The sequence below is a fragment of the Serinus canaria genome, chromosome 17, assembly GCF_022539315.1.
Source record: "Serinus canaria isolate serCan28SL12 chromosome 17, serCan2020, whole genome shotgun sequence".
NCBI lineage: Eukaryota > Metazoa > Chordata > Aves > Passeriformes > Fringillidae > Serinus > Serinus canaria.
The window spans coordinates 7576082-7593538 of NC_066330.1; the positions used below are offsets into that span (position 1 = coordinate 7576082).

The following is a 17457-nucleotide window of genomic DNA, read 5'->3' on the forward strand; positions in this document are numbered from 1 at the left end:
TTTTTTTGGGCAACTTTCCTGCTCTTATTTTACATTTTCTCACTCTCAGGAACTGCAGGTGACAGAGGGGATGGCAAAGCCTGTGTGTTCCCCCAAGAGGTTTTGATTTTCATGAAACAACAGAAGGGTTTTTCCATAATTCTTTCTCACATCATCTCCATTTGAAATTTAACTGTGGAGATGCCCTGATCTCTCTGAAGTGCTTGGGGCTTTCTCCTGCTCTTTTTCTACCATTAAGACATGTATAAAGCTAGAAGTTGCTTTAAGTGAGTGATATGGGCAGGAAATGGCACATGGGAGTTAATTACAACCCAGTGGAAGCAGCTCTTGTTCAGATCACTTCAAGAGGAGCATCCCAGGTGAAGGGAAATAGTAAAACCCACCAAAACCCACCAAAACATCCCAACAACAGAAAGAAGCCCAAACCTGTGCCCACCCTTCCTGCAGCCTGGGTGGGCACTGGGGCAGAGGCAGGCCCTCCTCTGTCTGCACATGAGGGGGAATTACAAGCTGTATAGATTATTTTAATGGCCGTATTACTTCCAACTGTGCCTCCACCATCTGTTCTTCCCCAATTACAGATGCAGAAACCCAGCATGTTTCCCCATTCGGGCTGTAGAGGATGAAATACAAGCCTTGTCAAAGGGTGTATATTCTCCCAACAATGCAGTTGGCACCTGTGAAGTTTTCCTGGTGCTTCTGCCAGGTCGGGATGCTCAGCCTGGTCCCTCTGCTCTGCATCCCGGCCCATTTCCCTGTCCATGGTGGCAGAGGGAGCTGTTAATAAAAGGAAGAGGCTGTTTTGCTACAAGATTTGTCTCAGCTGTGTGGGGCAGCTGAATTATTAACGCTGACCAAGCATCTCAAGTGCTACAAAACTCGACAAGAACCTCTTACCTCCGGCACAGTGATAAACAGGATTGAGGCACGGTGGGAGGGAGGGAATTAAGATAGGACATCAAAGACTGGATTCCATCAAGTAAATCATGCCATTGCTCCAGTAAAAGAGCCCCTAAATGTTTTATTAGGGATTTTCAACAACTACCAAAATTAAGATGGAAGGGATGAATTATTAAAACATAGATTAACTAAAGCAGGTGCTGAATTAAACATGAAAGGTGCGTGTCGGGAGGAGCACAGCCACTGGGTGCTGCAGGCACCTCAGTCCTTCAGCCAGGTGTGCTGGAAGGGTCTGGAGAGGGTGAGTGGCAGTGCTGGGGGCATGGAGAGCCACAAGCTGCTCTGCCAGGTCAGGACTGCAGTGCCAGGGCATGGGGAGACTGGCTGCAGGGTCAGCAAAGCAGAATGCCAGGTGCTGCAGAGGCAGCAAAGGAGGGGGTTCTACCTTGGGGGGATGCAGGTTTAAAGTGTGCAAGGGGCAGCCAAGGATATAATGCTGGGAACTTGGGTGGAAAAAGGACATTTGCATGAAGTACTTGAACCAGGATCTGAACTTCCTTTTCCTGTGTGTAAATCTGGTTTTACCAGCCCAAAACCACCTGTGGCTAGGCAGGGACTGAGAAAATGGGACTGTGACAGGGACTGGGGATTGGTTCAGGGGTTGTGATGGGCACTGGGCAGCTGCTCCTCCAGGTTGGATATTATGGCATTGGATGGGGGTAAACAAGGGTTTGTAGGGGCCAGAGAGACCCAGAGTGAGCGGATGAGTGAGGAGGGCTCCTGTGCTCTCAGTGCCCCTGGGACAGGACATGAGTTGGTGGTGCCAACATCTGGGAACAGCTGGAACAAGGGGGCTGTCCATGCCCCTGCATAATTAGGCCACATTGTCTCTGGTTTGCTTCTTGTTCTACACCTCTCCCACCTGTTAAAAACAGAGGCAGTCTCTCAGACTCTTCCTAAAGCAGTGTGATCCCAGTTTGGTGTTTCTGTGCCCTCGCAGTACAACCTGTTCTGACATTGCCTGTGCCAGGATATGGCAGCCTGTGCAGGTGAAGCAGGGAGAGAACAGGAGGTGAGTGAAGAGATGCTGCTGTCTGTGGTTTGTTTTCTTCCAGCCCCCAGGAGGGTGGGAGCATTATGGGAGCATCATCTCCAAGTGTGAAGCACAAAATGTGGTGGGAATTTCTGTCTGTTCCCTCTCTCTTTCTTCTTCCCCAAGATGTTCAAAGCTCTTACTTGGAAGTCTACAGTCCAACCTCGGAATGCCAGCAGTAGTGGAGCTGCTGGGAGCAGTTCAGTGTCTGCAGCAGCACTGCTTTAAGGGGCACTGATGGAACAAGTGGAGGCTTCATTCATAATAATAACAAACCGCTATTTTGTGGTTTTATGCCGCTTTTAATCTTCACAACTCAAAGGAACATTAATTAACTGTGTGGCACAGTGGGAGGCAGGTAGCTGCTGTTGTCCCTGTTTTACAGATGAGGAGGCTGGATCACTGGCACATCCTGCAGCCTGCCCACAGTCAGACAGTGTTTCACCCTCTGGGTCTGCAGATGATCCCAAAATGCCAGCTCCTGCTCGGAGCCTTATTCTTGGGAATGCTCTCCTGTGGCAGGGCAGGCCCTCAGGAGCTCTGATGTCATTGGCATTTCTTCACACCCACTTTGGTTTTGGATAGATGGAGGTGAATATTGCTGAAGTCAAATGAGAATCTTCTAATGTGAATTAGTCCAAATGCCAAAAGCAAGTTCCTTGCCCTCAGGCCAGAGGCCAGGCAGTGTTCCAGCTCTGCAGTGCTCCTTCCATCAGGAGAAAAACTTGGAGAAACATGTAAAGCTCAGTCTTTGCTGTGATCCCCACTTTTCACTAATATGTCTGGAGAAGTTTGTTTGGATGAAATGGCAAAAATAGAACCCCTGACTGTTTTCCTGCTCAGAAATCCCCAGGTTTGCCTCTCCAGTGAGCTCTCCCTCCAAAACCTCCAGCTTGACTTTTTTTCCAAGAGTCACATTTGCAGAGGTTTGCTTCTGCTGCTGCTTATTGGCTGAAAAATCAATGTTTTGGCCCTTGTGTGTGTAGTCAAAGGGGAGTCTTGGCTTGTGTTTTGGTGAGGCTCTGGGTGATGCTCAGCTCTCCTCACAGGCACTGGGCTGGCATCACTCTCTCCCTGCTGCGGTGTGAGGTGAGTCAGGCTGAGGGATGAGCAGTGGGGCTCATCCTGCCATGGACACTGGGGAGGGGACCAGCCTCCCTTGCTCCCTGCCCACTCTGAGAACCCTCCTGATGCTCACACTCCCCTCTCTACCTGCAGGCTGCCCTGGACTCTGAGGGATGCTCCTGGCATCCATCCTCTTCATCCATGGCTCTCTGGTGGTTTGCAGGGTTGGGGTGGGATCATGGAAGGCCATGTGTCTGTGTGGCTGTTTTAATTCTTCTAAAGGGAGCAAATTGCATTTCGGGCATCCTCCTCAACCCCTCGAGGCAGACCTTGAATTAGCATGGAGGCTTTTCCATTTAGTCTTCTTAATTATGACAGACACTGAAATAAAGGTGGTGAGGGAAGTCTGTGAGTGCAGGAGGAGGGTGGTTATGTGCAAACATGCTCTTGTCTTTCTTTTTTACCCTTTTTTTTAATCTCCTGTCATCAATCCCTTGTTGCTAAACGTGCAGCTGGAGAGAGGGTTCCTAGGCAAAGTTCCTGCTGATGGATTCTGACAGATCTGATCAGGCAGGGATGGTGACAACCACGTCCTGCACCGCTGTGAATTGTGGTTCAAACCTAATATCCTTCACCATGACACACTGTGGCAACTGAGAGGAACCTGATGGCTGAGATCTGGTTGGCCTGAGGGGAGGAATGTTCCCATCACATGCACACCTGCCTGTAGTTTTCATCACTGCCTGTGGGACTGGCTCCCTGATGCATTCCTTGCAACCTCTGCCATGGTGCAGCTCTACTGCAGGCCTTTAGTGTCTCTCCCAAGTGCTGTTCTACCTGTCTGATGCTGTGGGTGATCTCAAGGCCTTACTCCTCCATCTCCCTATTTGATGGTGCTCAGGAGCAGCCTAGAGCACCTCTAGGTCTGTATCTGAGCTAATCCCCAAGGCTGCCTTCTCTAACCATTGGAGATCTGCTCTGTGGGGCTCAGGGCATGGATCAGCTCTTTTTCACTGCCTTAGGGCAGGGGGATCACCCACAAATGAGCCAGTTTCTCCCTGTGAGTTTGGAGGAGCCCAAAGCAGCCAGTCCTGTGTGTGGAAGAGCTGAATCCCATGCTTGGCCTCTCAGGTCTGGGGCAGGGTTGGTTTGGCTGCTCCAGGACCAGCAGCAGTCAGGTCTCAGCCCTGCACAGGCTGTGCACACATTCTGGACAAAGCCCCTGGCACCAGCAGATGCTCAGCTGCAGGAATGCAATCCCCTGGCATCTCATCTCAGGATTTGGGGCTGGGGTCCTCTGTTTTAAACACATCAGACCCAGTCCCATGGCAGAGCTCCAAGCCTTGGCAGAGCCAGCACAATTCCTGGCTGCCAGTGCTGAGCTCCCAGGTGAAACACCCTCCCGTGGGATACAACCATGCCCTGCTCCAGCCTCTCTGCCTTTAACCCTCTCTCCTCCTCAGGCAAATGATGATGTTCCCTGTTCCACGTCCAACTCCCCACTCAATTTATCTTGTTTATTGACCCAAGCAGAAAGTCAATGTTTTCTTCATCTGCCATTTGCTTCAATGGCAGCCAATTTGGTTCATCCAAAAGAAAAACTGGATGCAACTGAGTTTAGCATCAGATTTTACTCTTCCCCACCCCACCCTCCCTGCCTTTTTTTTTTTAGATGCTGATTATTCTTTTTTCCTGAACACACCTGGCCCTGGACAAAGCTTGGCAGCCTTTGCTGTATGATATGGCTGCAGGCAAGGCTAAAAATGTGCAGCAATTAGCCCAGGAGCTGCAGAGCCAGGAGGGAGCCTGTGGGTCAGCTCATTACAGGCAGGGGATGCTGCAGCCAGGGCTGCCCGTGCCCTCCTGTGGGAGCTGTTTGCTTGGGAAACCTTGGCCTCTGGGGCTTTCATGTGCATTTGGAGCTCTGTCTCTTCCTCAGAAGTCCAAAGGTGGTGCTTTGCAGCCATAGCCTGGATCAGAGCTGCCCAGGCTGTGGGCTCCTGTTTGTGCTGGAGGTGGGATGTGGGATGTGATTCATGGCACTGCAGATCAGGGAAGGCTCGCTGAAGAGGATTGACTCAGGATTCTCAAGGGGAGAAAATTGGTTCTGGGGAGAGGTCTCAGGTCATCTGGGGAGGCTGGGAAGAGAAATTTTGTGGGAAAACCTTGAGGTCATTTTTAATGGCTGGAAGGAACTTTTTTGGGGGTAAAATCTAAGGTAACATGCAAGGGACTGAAGGAATATTTTAGAAAGAAAATTGAGGTAATCTGTAAGGAGCACAATGAACACTGAGGGGGAGGTGTCTCCCCAGGTGATGCTGTGGGGATGTGAGTGTTGCTGAGGGAATGAGTGTCTCTGAGAGGACATTTGTCCCTGGGCTAGTGGCAGGTGTCCCATGTGTCACTGAGGGAATTACAGGTCACTGAAGGAATGGCCAATTCCCCAAGAATTGAAGCCCTTCTAGTGCTTTTAAAGGAAGCAAATTACATTTTGGGCATCCTCCTCAGCCCCTTGATGCAGACCATGGATTAGCATGGAGGCTTTTCCATTTAGTCTTCTTTATTAAGACAGAGACTGAAATAAAGGTGGTGAGTGCAGTATGATGTGCAGGAGAAGGAGGGTGGTCCTGCAGTGAGTGCAGGGCTAAGCACAGCCTCTGCCCCAAGGTTGATCAGTGTGTGGCTGCTTTGAGCTCTGCCCAGGCAGTGCCCACAGCCAGAGTGGCACAGCTTTGCAGGGCAGGGAGAAGAGGAACCCTCCTGGCAGTGTGGGTGCAGTTTTAGGTAATAACCACAGGGATTTTACGACATGTGCCCACTGCACGGGGTGGTCCAGCCCTTCCCCAGCCACCAATGCCCATCAGTGGTGTCTCTGATCCTGGGCTGAGCTTGCTCAGGGATCCAAACCAGCACAAACCCCTGCTTTTCTCCAGGGTAGGAAGTTCTTTGCTCTGAGGTGCCAACATCTCCAGGGAGGGGTGGGATGAGTGCCTACCAAAGGCAGCAGCAGATCATGCTGCTCCTCACCTCTGGAGACCAAACCCATGGATGTGGTGTCCTCAGAAGGGCTCAATGACCAGTGGCTTCCAGAACAGAATGCTGCCCTTGTGCCAAACCCATGGAGCTGCTCCTGGGTGCTGGGCACCTTGGGAAACACAGTCTGCTTCAGGTGCCTAGATAAGAGCCAAGCCCTTCTGAAAAACCTGCCCAGACAGATGGAAAACCCAATGCAAATCTCTCCCCAGGTATAAAATTAATTGGATTCTAACTTCAAAGAGTACTTCTGGAAATGAGCTGTAAATAATCTGGTTGTGCCTCAGTTCCTCTGTCTGTGGACATTCATCTGGCTTTTTTTGAGCCAGTGAGTGTTGCTGATGGAAGGTGCTATATATAGCAGCAAAGCTATGCATATATGGATGCATATGCATAAATGTATCCCTAGTAACTGACCCAGGTGTGTGATGTTTTCTATAATACAGCTGACAGGTTTGTTTCCCAAAAAAAGCTTCATTTTTGCTTCCTGTGGGCTCTCACCCCTCTCATTTTGCAGCTGTGCGAAGTTTTCTGACGTGGGCTGCTTGCTCACCCTCTGCCATGGCTGGAAGCTACAAAAGTTGGCATCTGGTGACCCCTGGGATGCAGAGGGGTTGGTGAAGGTCACCCAGGGGTGAGGGTCTCAGCAGGGTTCAGCTGGATGGAGCTTTATGGCAGAGCTTGGGGCTGCTCCTGCTGAGCTGTGGTGCTCAGAGCTGGCTCCTGCAGGGCTGTCCTGCCTGCAGCCAGCATTCCAGAGGGATCTGCATGCCCAGCAGCCATTCCTGCCTGGCTGCTCCCTGGCACCCAGCTCCTGAGGAGCTCGGTGCTGTTTGTTCCCAGCGGATCGATAGGAACATCTGTGAAAAATCAGGACGGGGATATCTGATCCAGCAGCTCTGGCTGTTTGCTATTTATCCAGCCTCATTCCATCAGCATTTCTGAAGTGCTTATCAGCACCACATCTTGACACTTTATCTGTGTATTGGAACCCCCCCCCCTCCAGTGGCTGGGCAATGAGAGGGGCTGGGGCTGAGCTGTGGCCTCTCCCTTTCCCAGTTTCCCTGCAAAATCCAACTTTTCCTCATGACCCTCATGAATTACTCTGGAATCAGATCCACAAAAGCCCACTAGGACAAAAAACTTGTCCGAAATACCCTAGAAAGGTGTCAAAGGGAAGGAGAACCCCTGAGCAGAGGCAGAAGTCTGAGTTCCAAGCTTTTCCATCTTGCCATTGCAAAATACTTGGGATGACTAAAGCCCCAGACTGGATCTGTCCCATGGGGCAGTGTGGGACATCTCTGCTTCTGTGGGGTGGCCATGGGGCCCAGGAACAGGGGATGGATGCTGTACCTGGGCTGAGGTCCTTCCACCTCCTCTCTTGTCTTTCTGGCCCCACCAGCAAGCAAATTCCCAACTTCTCAGCCAGGGAAGCAGGGTGGAGAGATGGAAACTGGCACAGCCAAGTTCCTGTTTGGCTAGAATCTATAGCTGGCTTAAAGGGGAAAATCCTTTAGCTCTTGCCTTGGGAATGCTGAACGAGCTGGGACCTGAAATCTTGGTTTGCTGATGGCTTGGAAGGGGCAAAGACAGAGGGAGGGTGGCTGGGTGCTCCTGTTCTCTCCAGCATGTGACCTCCCACATTGGGAGTGGATACAGGTGAGGTGGTGAGGAGATGTCCAGAGCTCCTCACAGCACTGAGTATAATGGCACTTTTGCAATTAATGACATTTTTTTTGCCATGTCACGTGGATTCCATGTGAATCTGTGCTGTATTTGAACCTGCCTAGTCAGGGCTGCAATCACTGCCAGGTACTGGAGTGGCCTGACCCATCTCATGATGTTTTCAGTCTGTAATAATTTAGGGGGAGAAATCTCAGGCCTTCTGTCTCCCTTTTGCTTGATTGCTTGTTTTTTCTAAGATTTCTGTTTCTACCCCCCAGGCAACACTGTTGCAGAGGATTGAGGCAGGCATTTTGTGGAAGGTCTTTCTTTTAGAGGCAAAGAATTGCCTTAATTTGTCCAGCTCAGAAGTGCTTTTTGAAAAACTTGCTTTTTGAATTGCTGCCCCCAGCGTGAAGCCTTGTTTGGCTTTAGCCATGAAAGCCAGCAGCAATTGTCCATCCCCGAGCACAGAGCAGCTGGCCAAAACCACCCAGTCTGGGGCTGCTGGGGGAGCTGGGAGAGTGGGGGAGAGCAATGTGACATACTGGACAAGCAGAGGGAGGGCAGGGAGCCCTCAGGGAGGAGCCTGCCCAGGTGATTTTGCCCCAGGGAGAGCCCTGCCCACCACAGGTGGAGTGATGCTGTGTCCTGCAGCTGCTGCTGGAAAATAGCCTCTTTTTCCAGGATGAACACCTTCCTCCCTGCCCAGAATAAAACCCCCAACAGCTCCTCTTTAGCAAATGTTATCAAGTTTGTGGAACCCCAGAGCTGGAAGGGCCAGGGTTGGTTTGCTGTGCAGCCCCTCTGTGCATATGCATTATGGAATCATCTTTAATGGCATGATCATATCCTAGTTTTTCACCTTTGCCTCGTTCAGCACAGCTGATGAACCTGCTCTGGGAATGATCTGCATTAATGTGAAGCTGTAAAAACTTCAGCTGAAGTCAATGAGAGCTGTACTTTGAGCAGGGAAAGTGTCATTTAATGCTAAGCACTCTGAAAAAATCACATCTAAATGTCTCAGATTTGGTGCACGTAACGGAGTGGATGTTTTTTACATCACTGTGCCTGTGCCTTGGCTCCCTGTCTGTAAAATGAGAATGATAGCAGGGAGATTGGGAACTTAATCACTTTATTTGTTGTGAAATACTGCTGCTTCTTGGTGTTGAGTAAAGCATAAGCAAGCCACGAGGAGCTAAGTAATTGTGCATGCAGAACAGTGCCTGGATAGAGTACAATAAAGTAGGAGCTATGTGTCCTCCAAGGAAGAGAAAACAAGATACTGAGAAGCTGAAGAGGAAGTCATTTGCAGGGGGCTGAGAAGCTGTGGGTGTTTGGAGGTAGCCAGGGGTGGGTTTTAGGATGTCTAAACAGCTCTGGACTGTTTCAGGCTTCCTGGGGCTCCTGGCTGCAGCCTGGCACCATCACCCTTGGCATTTGGGGAGAGATAGGTCCTTAGGATACCCCTCCTGGATGTGGTCTTGGAGTCAACACCCTCATCAAAGGCAAAACTGCTGGAGACTGCATTAAGGTTGTCCTGGCAATAATTTCATGCATTGCACCTTTTCTGTGTGCCCAGGCCAGAGTGATGGCTCTGTTCCTGGCATGCCTGATCGACCTTGGTGTCTCCCTGGCAGTGCCCATCATATCTGCTGGGATAATCATGGGGACACAATGCTTGGCACTGCTGGGTTTCCTCCTGGCTGGTGTCCCCAGGTGCTTGCTGTGGGATTTCTGTCCCACTGAGAACACCTGCAGTGCTCTGAGCTCCCATCCCATCCCATCCCATCCCATCCCATCCCATCCCATCCCATCCCATCCCATCCCATCCCATCCCATCCCATCCCATCCCATCCCATCCCATCCCATCCCATCCCATCCCATCCCATCCCATCCCATCCCATCCCATCCCATCCCATCCCATCCCATCCCATCCCATCCCATCCCATCCCATCCCATCCCATCCCACATTTTGCTGCTGAGGTTTCTGGCACACAGGAGCACCCAGCACACTGGGAATGCATCCTGCTGCATTTGGGCTGGATTACAGACTGCAGCAGGTACCAGCACATCTAATTCCCAGCACAGTTCCTGACCGTGCTTTGCCATCCCTCTTAAGGCTCATGTGCCTTTCCTTAACCCTCCCAGCACTAACGTTGCCTGGGAGACTGAGCCAGCACCTCCTGCATTTCCTTTGGCTCGTGCAGGGTTGAAACTGCAGCCACAACCTTCCCTGAAGCAAGAAAAATACTCAGAATTAAAACTATCTAGTTTAATTCATCTGTGATACCCTGGTCCTTCACATTGCAGAGCTGTGCTGGCTCCGAGGGGTCTGCAGTGAGGTGCAGGGTCCTCGTGAACCCCAGCATCCCTGGGATGTGCTTTCCCAGCTCACTTTTGTCCCAGTGTGTTTGTTTTTGCTTTGCTTTGCTGGAATTTAATTACAGGCCCTTTGCTTGCAGAAGTGAGCTTCAAAATGCTCCGGCAGAGGGGTGGTTTTATTGAATCTCCAGCAAATCATTGATGCTTGGTGGGGAATTTTTCACACTTTCAACCTCAAGGTTTTTGGGAGAGCGTTTTTGCAAGTGTTTATTATAGTATTGCCACTAGAAGCGAGACTACCCAGAAAATTTATAGCAAGCAGCTCATCAGCTGTGGAATGTCAGCACAGCATCGTTGAAATGCCTTCTCCAGTGTCACTCAAGTGAGGATGATTTCTCCCAGCTGAGGACCTGGATAGTAGTTTTGCTCCAAAACTTCCAGCACTATTACAGTGGCTGAAAAGTGGTTGTCGGTGTACTGGGCAGAAAATCACTTTTTTCCTACATGAAATAATAAATCTGATGCAGGCACAGTGCTGGGACACCTGGTTGAAGACAGGAGCTGCATCATGCCAAAGTTTCAGGCTGTGAAGCCTTCAGGTGAGAAGCTGCCACCACCTCAGGAGCTCCTTGGCTGCTGGGGATGGGCATTAACTTTTCCAGAGCATTTCAGCTTGGTCAGTGTGGGAATGGACTAGCTTGGCTCATGGCTCAGTGCTGTAGGAGATGGGTGCTGCATTCCCCACAGATATGGATGTCAGGAAGAAATCCTACCCTGGGAGGGTGGGCAGGCCCTGGCACAGGGTGTCCAGAGCAGCTGGGGCTCTCCCTGGATCCCACACAGTGCCCAAGGCCAGGCTGGACAGGGCTGGGAGCAGCCTGGGACAGTGGGAGGTGTCCCTGCCATGGCAGAGGTGGAATGAGGTGATTTTTAAGGTCCCTTCTAATCCAAACCCTTCTGTGATCCATGATTAAATGTAGGGATGCAGGAAAGGGCTGTAGAGAGAATGGTCTCTTGCTGCAGGCAGAATGAAAATTGAAAGGGTGGAAATCCCAGAAAAAAACATAATCTGTTGCATTTAAATTGGAGCCCACTTTTCTCAGGTGATCATTTATTACATTTTCATCATAATTTGGGTGTTTAACTGCATGACTCTCAGTACAGAACAGCTGAGCCTGTAGTGCAGCAGGCCCAGCTGGAATTGTAGTCTGAGTGTGGGAAGTGCTAAAAGTACTAAAAATAACTTGGAAAGCATCTTCAGTTGGCCATCCAGCAACAGTGAGCACTTTCCATCCTCTTCTCTTGTTGCCTTGGCTGCCTGTCTAAAATGTGAAGAAAATCATCACCCCCAGTGTCCAGAAGCTGGAAGCAAAAATGAATGTTTGTGACACACAGGGGGTCCTGGGAGGGGACTCCCCTGGGGAAGGGGTGGCTCTGCCTTTGCTGAGGGCAGGAGTGCCACGTGCTGAGTGTGGTGCTGGGGCTGCAGGTGATGGCACCAAAGGGTCCTGAAGGTTCCACTTGCAGCCAAGGTCCCAGTCCCATGTGCTGATCAATTCTTTGCTTCTGAGTCTAGCTTTGCAGCTGCAGCTTGGGGTTTTATTGGTTATATATAATTTAAAAAAAAAAAGTGATTATGAGTTTTGCAGTACACCCTCAGCTGGGATCCATGTGTTGCTCACCCTTTGTGCCCATTTCTGTGATGAATTTTCCAGGGTATCGTGGGCAAGTTGCTTAGAATTGCTCAGGCAAGCAGCAGCTGGTCTGAAAAATGCAGAATCTGGGTAAAAATTGCTCTGTCCTGGTTTGCAGGTGCAGCAGCTCTGGAGTTCCCTGCTCAACAGAAGCAGGGAACAGCACAAGGTGCTGGGCATGAGCCCTCCTGGCTGGGCTGTGCTGGGCAGTTCTGGCTGAAGCTGCAGGTGACACAGCATCACACCCTGTGCTGCCAGTGGGTCCTGTCTCTAGAAACTCCTGAACCTCGAGTTCCCCCCCTGATCCCTCTCCAAACCCAGCTCAGGGAGCAGATGGCACTGGCTTACTTTCCAGCTCACATTCTTCTCTTTATTTTTCTCATCGATGGTGAACTTTGTAAGGCACTGAAGTCTTTAACCATTAGCAGGCAATAAAAAGGGGCAGCAGAGCTGGATAACACCCACTAATCCCCTTCAGGATGAGCTGGAGAGAAGAGCCACTGCAAAGCTCTGGAGCTTATTCTGGGATGAGTGCTTTGGAGGCTTTGAGAATAGCTTGGTGTTGGTATTTCATAAATAAATAACCCCCAGCGGTATTTGTCAGTGAATCTGCTTCATTAAGGAGACCTGAACAAAGGGAGAGAGTGGAAAAAAAGGGTTTTTGAGGGAATCCAGGCGAGTGCAGGTGGTGGGAGGTGGAATGGGGCTGTGTGAGGATGGGTGCCATGGTCAGGAGGGGAGCCCTGCTGTGCTGCACCACGCTGGACATTTGTGCCACAAGATGTTGATAAAAAAATTGGGCTTTACTGTTGCTGGGTGTGTGTGGTCTGGCAGAGGGTTCACTGGCAGGAAGGGGAGAGCTGGAGAGTTAAAGAAGTGTGTGTGTGTGTGTGTGTGTGTGTGTATGTTCACAGATGTTCATGGGCTTGTGCAGGGGATCTGGCAGCAGAAATTAGGTCACTCTCTCCAAAATGCCCTTTTGGTCAAGACCTGGCTTTGGGTCACTGATGGATTTCCCCATCCTCCCAGTGCCCCAGGTGCTGAGCCCTGCCTGCTCCCTGGGGCTTTGGCACCTGGGTCCAGCCAGGCCCACCAGCAGCTTCCCTGGCTCTTCAATGTACTGGGGGCACAGAGCCTGTCCTTCTCCATCCTGCCCTGTCACAACAGATCCAAGGCTCACTCACTGAAATCCAGCAGGAAGAGATGGAGAACCAGGGCTGTTCTTTTGCAGGCAGCTTGTTACTGCAGGGCAAGTGATTCATCCATCAGGGCTGGTCTCATCTGGCACCCAGGCAGTGGTGGGGCTGGCTGTCCCCTGTGGGCTCCCTGCAGTGGTGGCCAGATGCTGCCATCACTCCCCAAGTGTCCCTTGCTTTGTTGGCACTGCTTTCTCTCCAGGGCTGGCTCTGCCACGTGAGAGCAGAAGCCCCATGCAGTGGGCAGGGAAGGACAGGCAGGGGTCCCTGGCAGAGCTGTGTGGGTGGAAAGGGATCTGATCCATGCCACGTGTGGCTGCAGAAGGCAGGTAATTAATGACTGCTCTTCACTGCCACAATTAAAAGGAGCTGCTGAGGCTGGCAGTGCCAGGGGCTAGGCAGCACCTGCCTGCACTGAGCCAGGCTCCTCCAGCCCCTCCAGAGGCAGATGAAAGTGAAGTTTGCTCCCAGCCTGCTCTGAGCATCACATCAGGCTCTCATGAGCGGCCATCCCTGTCAGGGCTCTGTGCTGAAGTGAAGCTCTCTAATGGAACCATGGCCACGCAGAGCTGATCCTGCAGAGCTCTGCCCTCACCCTGCTCCTCTCACAGGTGACACCTCAACACTTCCCAGCGAGGTTAATATTTTAATGTGCTTAATGGCTCGTTCCAGCCCTTCCTGGGCTTTGGCAGGGGTCATCCATTATGCCAGGCTTTGGAGAGCAAGTTTCCCATTCCCATCCTCAGCCCTCCCGAGGGCAGGAGGTTGCTTTGTGCTTCCAAGTTTTAATTAAAGCATGACAAGCTGCCCTTGCCAGCCCCAGCCTGCTGCCATGTGGGATGAGCCAATGTCCCCTGACATAATTCTGTCTCTCTGGAGCAATTCTGTGCAAGGACCCAGCCCCACCTTGAAGGTGAATCTCCTTTCCACCACCCAAAGCAGCTGTAGCTCCTCACCTTCTCCTTCCAGGCATGTGGGTTGTTTGGTGGCTCAGTGGAAAAGCCAGGAGGGAGGATGGGAGCATGGTTCTCCTTGCTGTCCACCCACGATGAGAAACCCCCTGGGAGGACCAGATGGGGCTGAGCTTTTGGGGTGGGTGGTGGAGGAGCTGTCACGGTTTGTTGGTTTTGGCTTTTCTAAAATAATTCTCCCTACATTAATAAACAGTGGGTTTAGTTAGTAAATACTATCCCCTTCCTCCACCCTCATCTCTCCAGCAGAAATATGTGCCCTGATCTAATATATCCTTCCTTTCTCATTCCCTCATTTCAGAGGAGCTGCAGATCCTGGAGGGAACAGAGTGCTAATAGAAAACGGCCTCTAAAGATATTTGAAACATGACCAAGAAAGGACAGAGGGAGATTCGTCTCCAAATATGCTGGAAAATCTAGGAGGTGGGCCAAGAAAGGGAGAATATCAGGAGCTTGATTGCTACAAGTGAAAAGTTAATTGGGAATTATTAATTGGGGTGAGAGCTGGCAGCACAGACATGAATTTGCTGTTTGGGACACCACAGTGAACACAGAGCTGCCCCAGTGCTGAGATAACTCATCCACCCCAGCCCATGGGGATGTGCCAATTTACTATTTCTCACTGCTTTTAATGGTGTTTTCCTTATTGACAGTCCCAACTTTGGGAATCCTGTGATTGCCTTGAAATCCTCAATCTAAAAAAATCATGATGTCAGTACTGCATAAGGCTTTATTTGGGTTTGGTCTCTGAGGAGTTTCTAGCCCTTGAGTTTTGCAGGGAAAAGCTTGGTTATACCCTAAAGCAAATTTAGGGGAGAAAAATATTAAAAAAAAAAAACCAAAACACCCAGAACAGCTCAGCAATTGATTTATTTTTAAAATCTCATCATTTTGGTGCCAGTTGCATTATATTCTTTTTTAATGCCTGACTCATGATTTCTTGAGCACTTGGTGTTGGCAGGTCTGTGTGCGTGAGTGTGACAGCGTGTGAGCTCAGGGGCCCTCTGCTGATAGAGAATGCAGGGCTGCCTCCAGGCAGCCCCACTGTGGCCCTCCAGGGCTGGTAAATATTCCTCTACTGCTGTTCCATTGCCAAGCAGATTTTTTTCACATTAAACCCCCCAAAAAAGGGACAGCAGAGATGGGCATTGGGTCATCGTGCTGATGGCCGAGCAGGAGAGAGGCTCAAGGAGAATAAACCATGCTGGGACTCCCAGCATTGCCTCAGGGGTGTTGAGGTCAGAGGGGTCAGGGTTAATTTGAGCCTTCTGTGGGTAAAGATCTAATAAACAGCCTGTGGAGGTCAAGTCTGTCACTATCAGTGACTTGTTCAGTGACCTCCCTCTCTCTCTGATCACTTTGTCTCTCTCCTGCCAGGTGATGGGTTCTGTTGCCCAGGATGCACTGTGGGTATTGGTTAACATATTAACTGTGCTTTGAGGATGAAAAAATATCTTGGAGATGCTTAAAGCTCTTGACAAGCATGTGTGTTCCTTGTGCAGGAATCCAGCAGAAGGCAGAGTGCCTGAGTGCTTTGTCACAGGCAAAATCTGCTGCGTGTGCAGCTCCGAGAGACAGGGCTGGGAGCTTCCCAAGGCTTCACGTGGCCTTGGAATTATTCCTGGGTGCTCATGCTTCTTGCTTGAGGGGTGTGACAGCACAGCAGTGCCTGGGGCTTTGCCCATCCATCCTGTGCTGGAGCAGAGCAGCAGAGCTGTGCCTGCACCCATCCCTGCGTTACCTGCTCCACATGCACATCCCAGCAAGCACAAAGCCAGGTTCCATGTGTCTGTCCAGCTCTGGCAGTGTGGCAGCAGCACTCTGGCTACGGAGAGCAACAGACAGCTTTCTCAGGCCTTTCTGGGAAAGGCTGTGAGAATGATCAGAGAAAGAATGAGAAACAATTCTTCTCTTAACCTGCTGCCCCTGTTGTTGTGAACATGAAGAATATCTTATGGAGATTTGTTTACCCGGGGTGGTTTCTTAATTAGGCACTGGTGATGGTGTTTGGATTGGAGGACCAATTGGGTCCAGGTGTATTGTACCTGTCTAAAAAAGCAATGGGTTTCTTAATAATGATATATTTATAATAAATAGATTGATCAGCCTTCTGTGAATCATGGAGTCAATGCTAATTATTACGTGGCTGGGGGCCTGTGACAGCATGGCAGTGTTCCTGGGGTGGATGTAGGTGATGGTGATGGACAGGTGTGGATGTTCAGGGAGGCTTCGTCCACATTCAGGAAGAGTTTTATGGCTCTGGATTCCCTCTTGTCTAGTGTAGGGTAAGATTCACACCCAGCTCCAGACTACTAATAAAGCATCTCCCAGTTGCTAGTTTGCATAAAACTGGTGGATATTATCTTTGAAACCCCATGACTGGTTGATTCAGTGAAGGATGCCAGAGTTATGCAGAAAGTTTATTGTACGCATAATCACAAACCCCTAATTTCCTTGGGAAGTGTGAAAAACGCCAGTCATTTGTTTTTAAAATTTTAAAAGTTTAATAGTAGTAAAATGGTTATAAAAATAGTAATGTAATTAGAGTAATAAAAATTTGGACAGTTAGGATTTAGGACAATAGGAGACAATAAAAGCAAAGAGTTATGGGCAGTCTGGGCATAACTCTCTCTTTCTTGGCAAAATAAGCCCGAAAAAGGCCCCACGTTAACAGAGGATTAACCCTTAAAAGCAACAGCCTGTTGCATATTCATACACCTCATACATGATGCATCAATTCCATTCCAACACAGGATTCTGTCTGGGCAGTGTCAGCTTCTGCCTCTGAATCCTGAGAGTGTCTTCAGGGCTGAGAGGCAGGAAGAAGTTCATTTCTTCTGATAAGAGAGCAATAAATTCTTTTTCTCTGAAAGATTTAGGTGTCCTGTGGCTGCCATCTCTCTGTGAATCCTTTCTTTAAAAAGTATCTTCCATAGCATAGTTTCTATTTTAACATTGTTATAACCTAAAACTGTATTTAACACACTACTTAAGAAAATTAGTACAGCATAACTTTCTAACATAACGCATACAACATTCATTTTAATATTTGCTAAAATACACACTTTTCACAGGACGTTTCCTTTGGCTCGGTGTCTCTAATCAGGGATTTTGCCAGAGCAGCTCTGTGTGGACTGCCCTGTCCTGCCCATGCCCTGCCAGCTCCCTGCCAGCCCTAACGGTGCCTTTTCTCTCCAAGGGAAGAAGCGATGCTGTCCACCTACTTCGAGACCATCAATGACTTGCTCTCCTCCTTCGGGCCCGTCCGCGACTGCTCCCGCAACAACGGCGGCTGCACCCGCAACTTCAAGTGTGTGTCCGACCGCAGGGTGGATTCCACAGGCTGTGTGGTGAGTGCTGGGGCTGTGGGGGAGTGCTGGGGCTCTGGGGTACGTGCTGGGGCTGTGGGGTACGTGCTGGGGCTGTGGGGTACGTGTGGGCTGGGGGCTGTGGGGGTACATGCTGGGGCTGCTGGGGTGGGGTACAGTGGGCTGGGCATGCTGGGTGGGGGTGAGCGG

General features: G+C 50.3%; 1 protein-coding gene across 1 annotated transcript in view; it reads left to right on the top strand.

Annotated features, from left to right (window-relative positions):
• ASTN2 (astrotactin 2) overlaps positions 1-17457 on the top strand; it is a 299849-nt gene that overhangs the window by 127550 nt on the left and 154842 nt on the right. The window contains exon 11 of the mRNA XM_030231263.2: positions 17139-17289. Coding sequence (XP_030087123.1) covers positions 17139-17289 — 151 coding nt within the window. The remainder of the gene's footprint in view (positions 1-17138; positions 17290-17457) is intronic.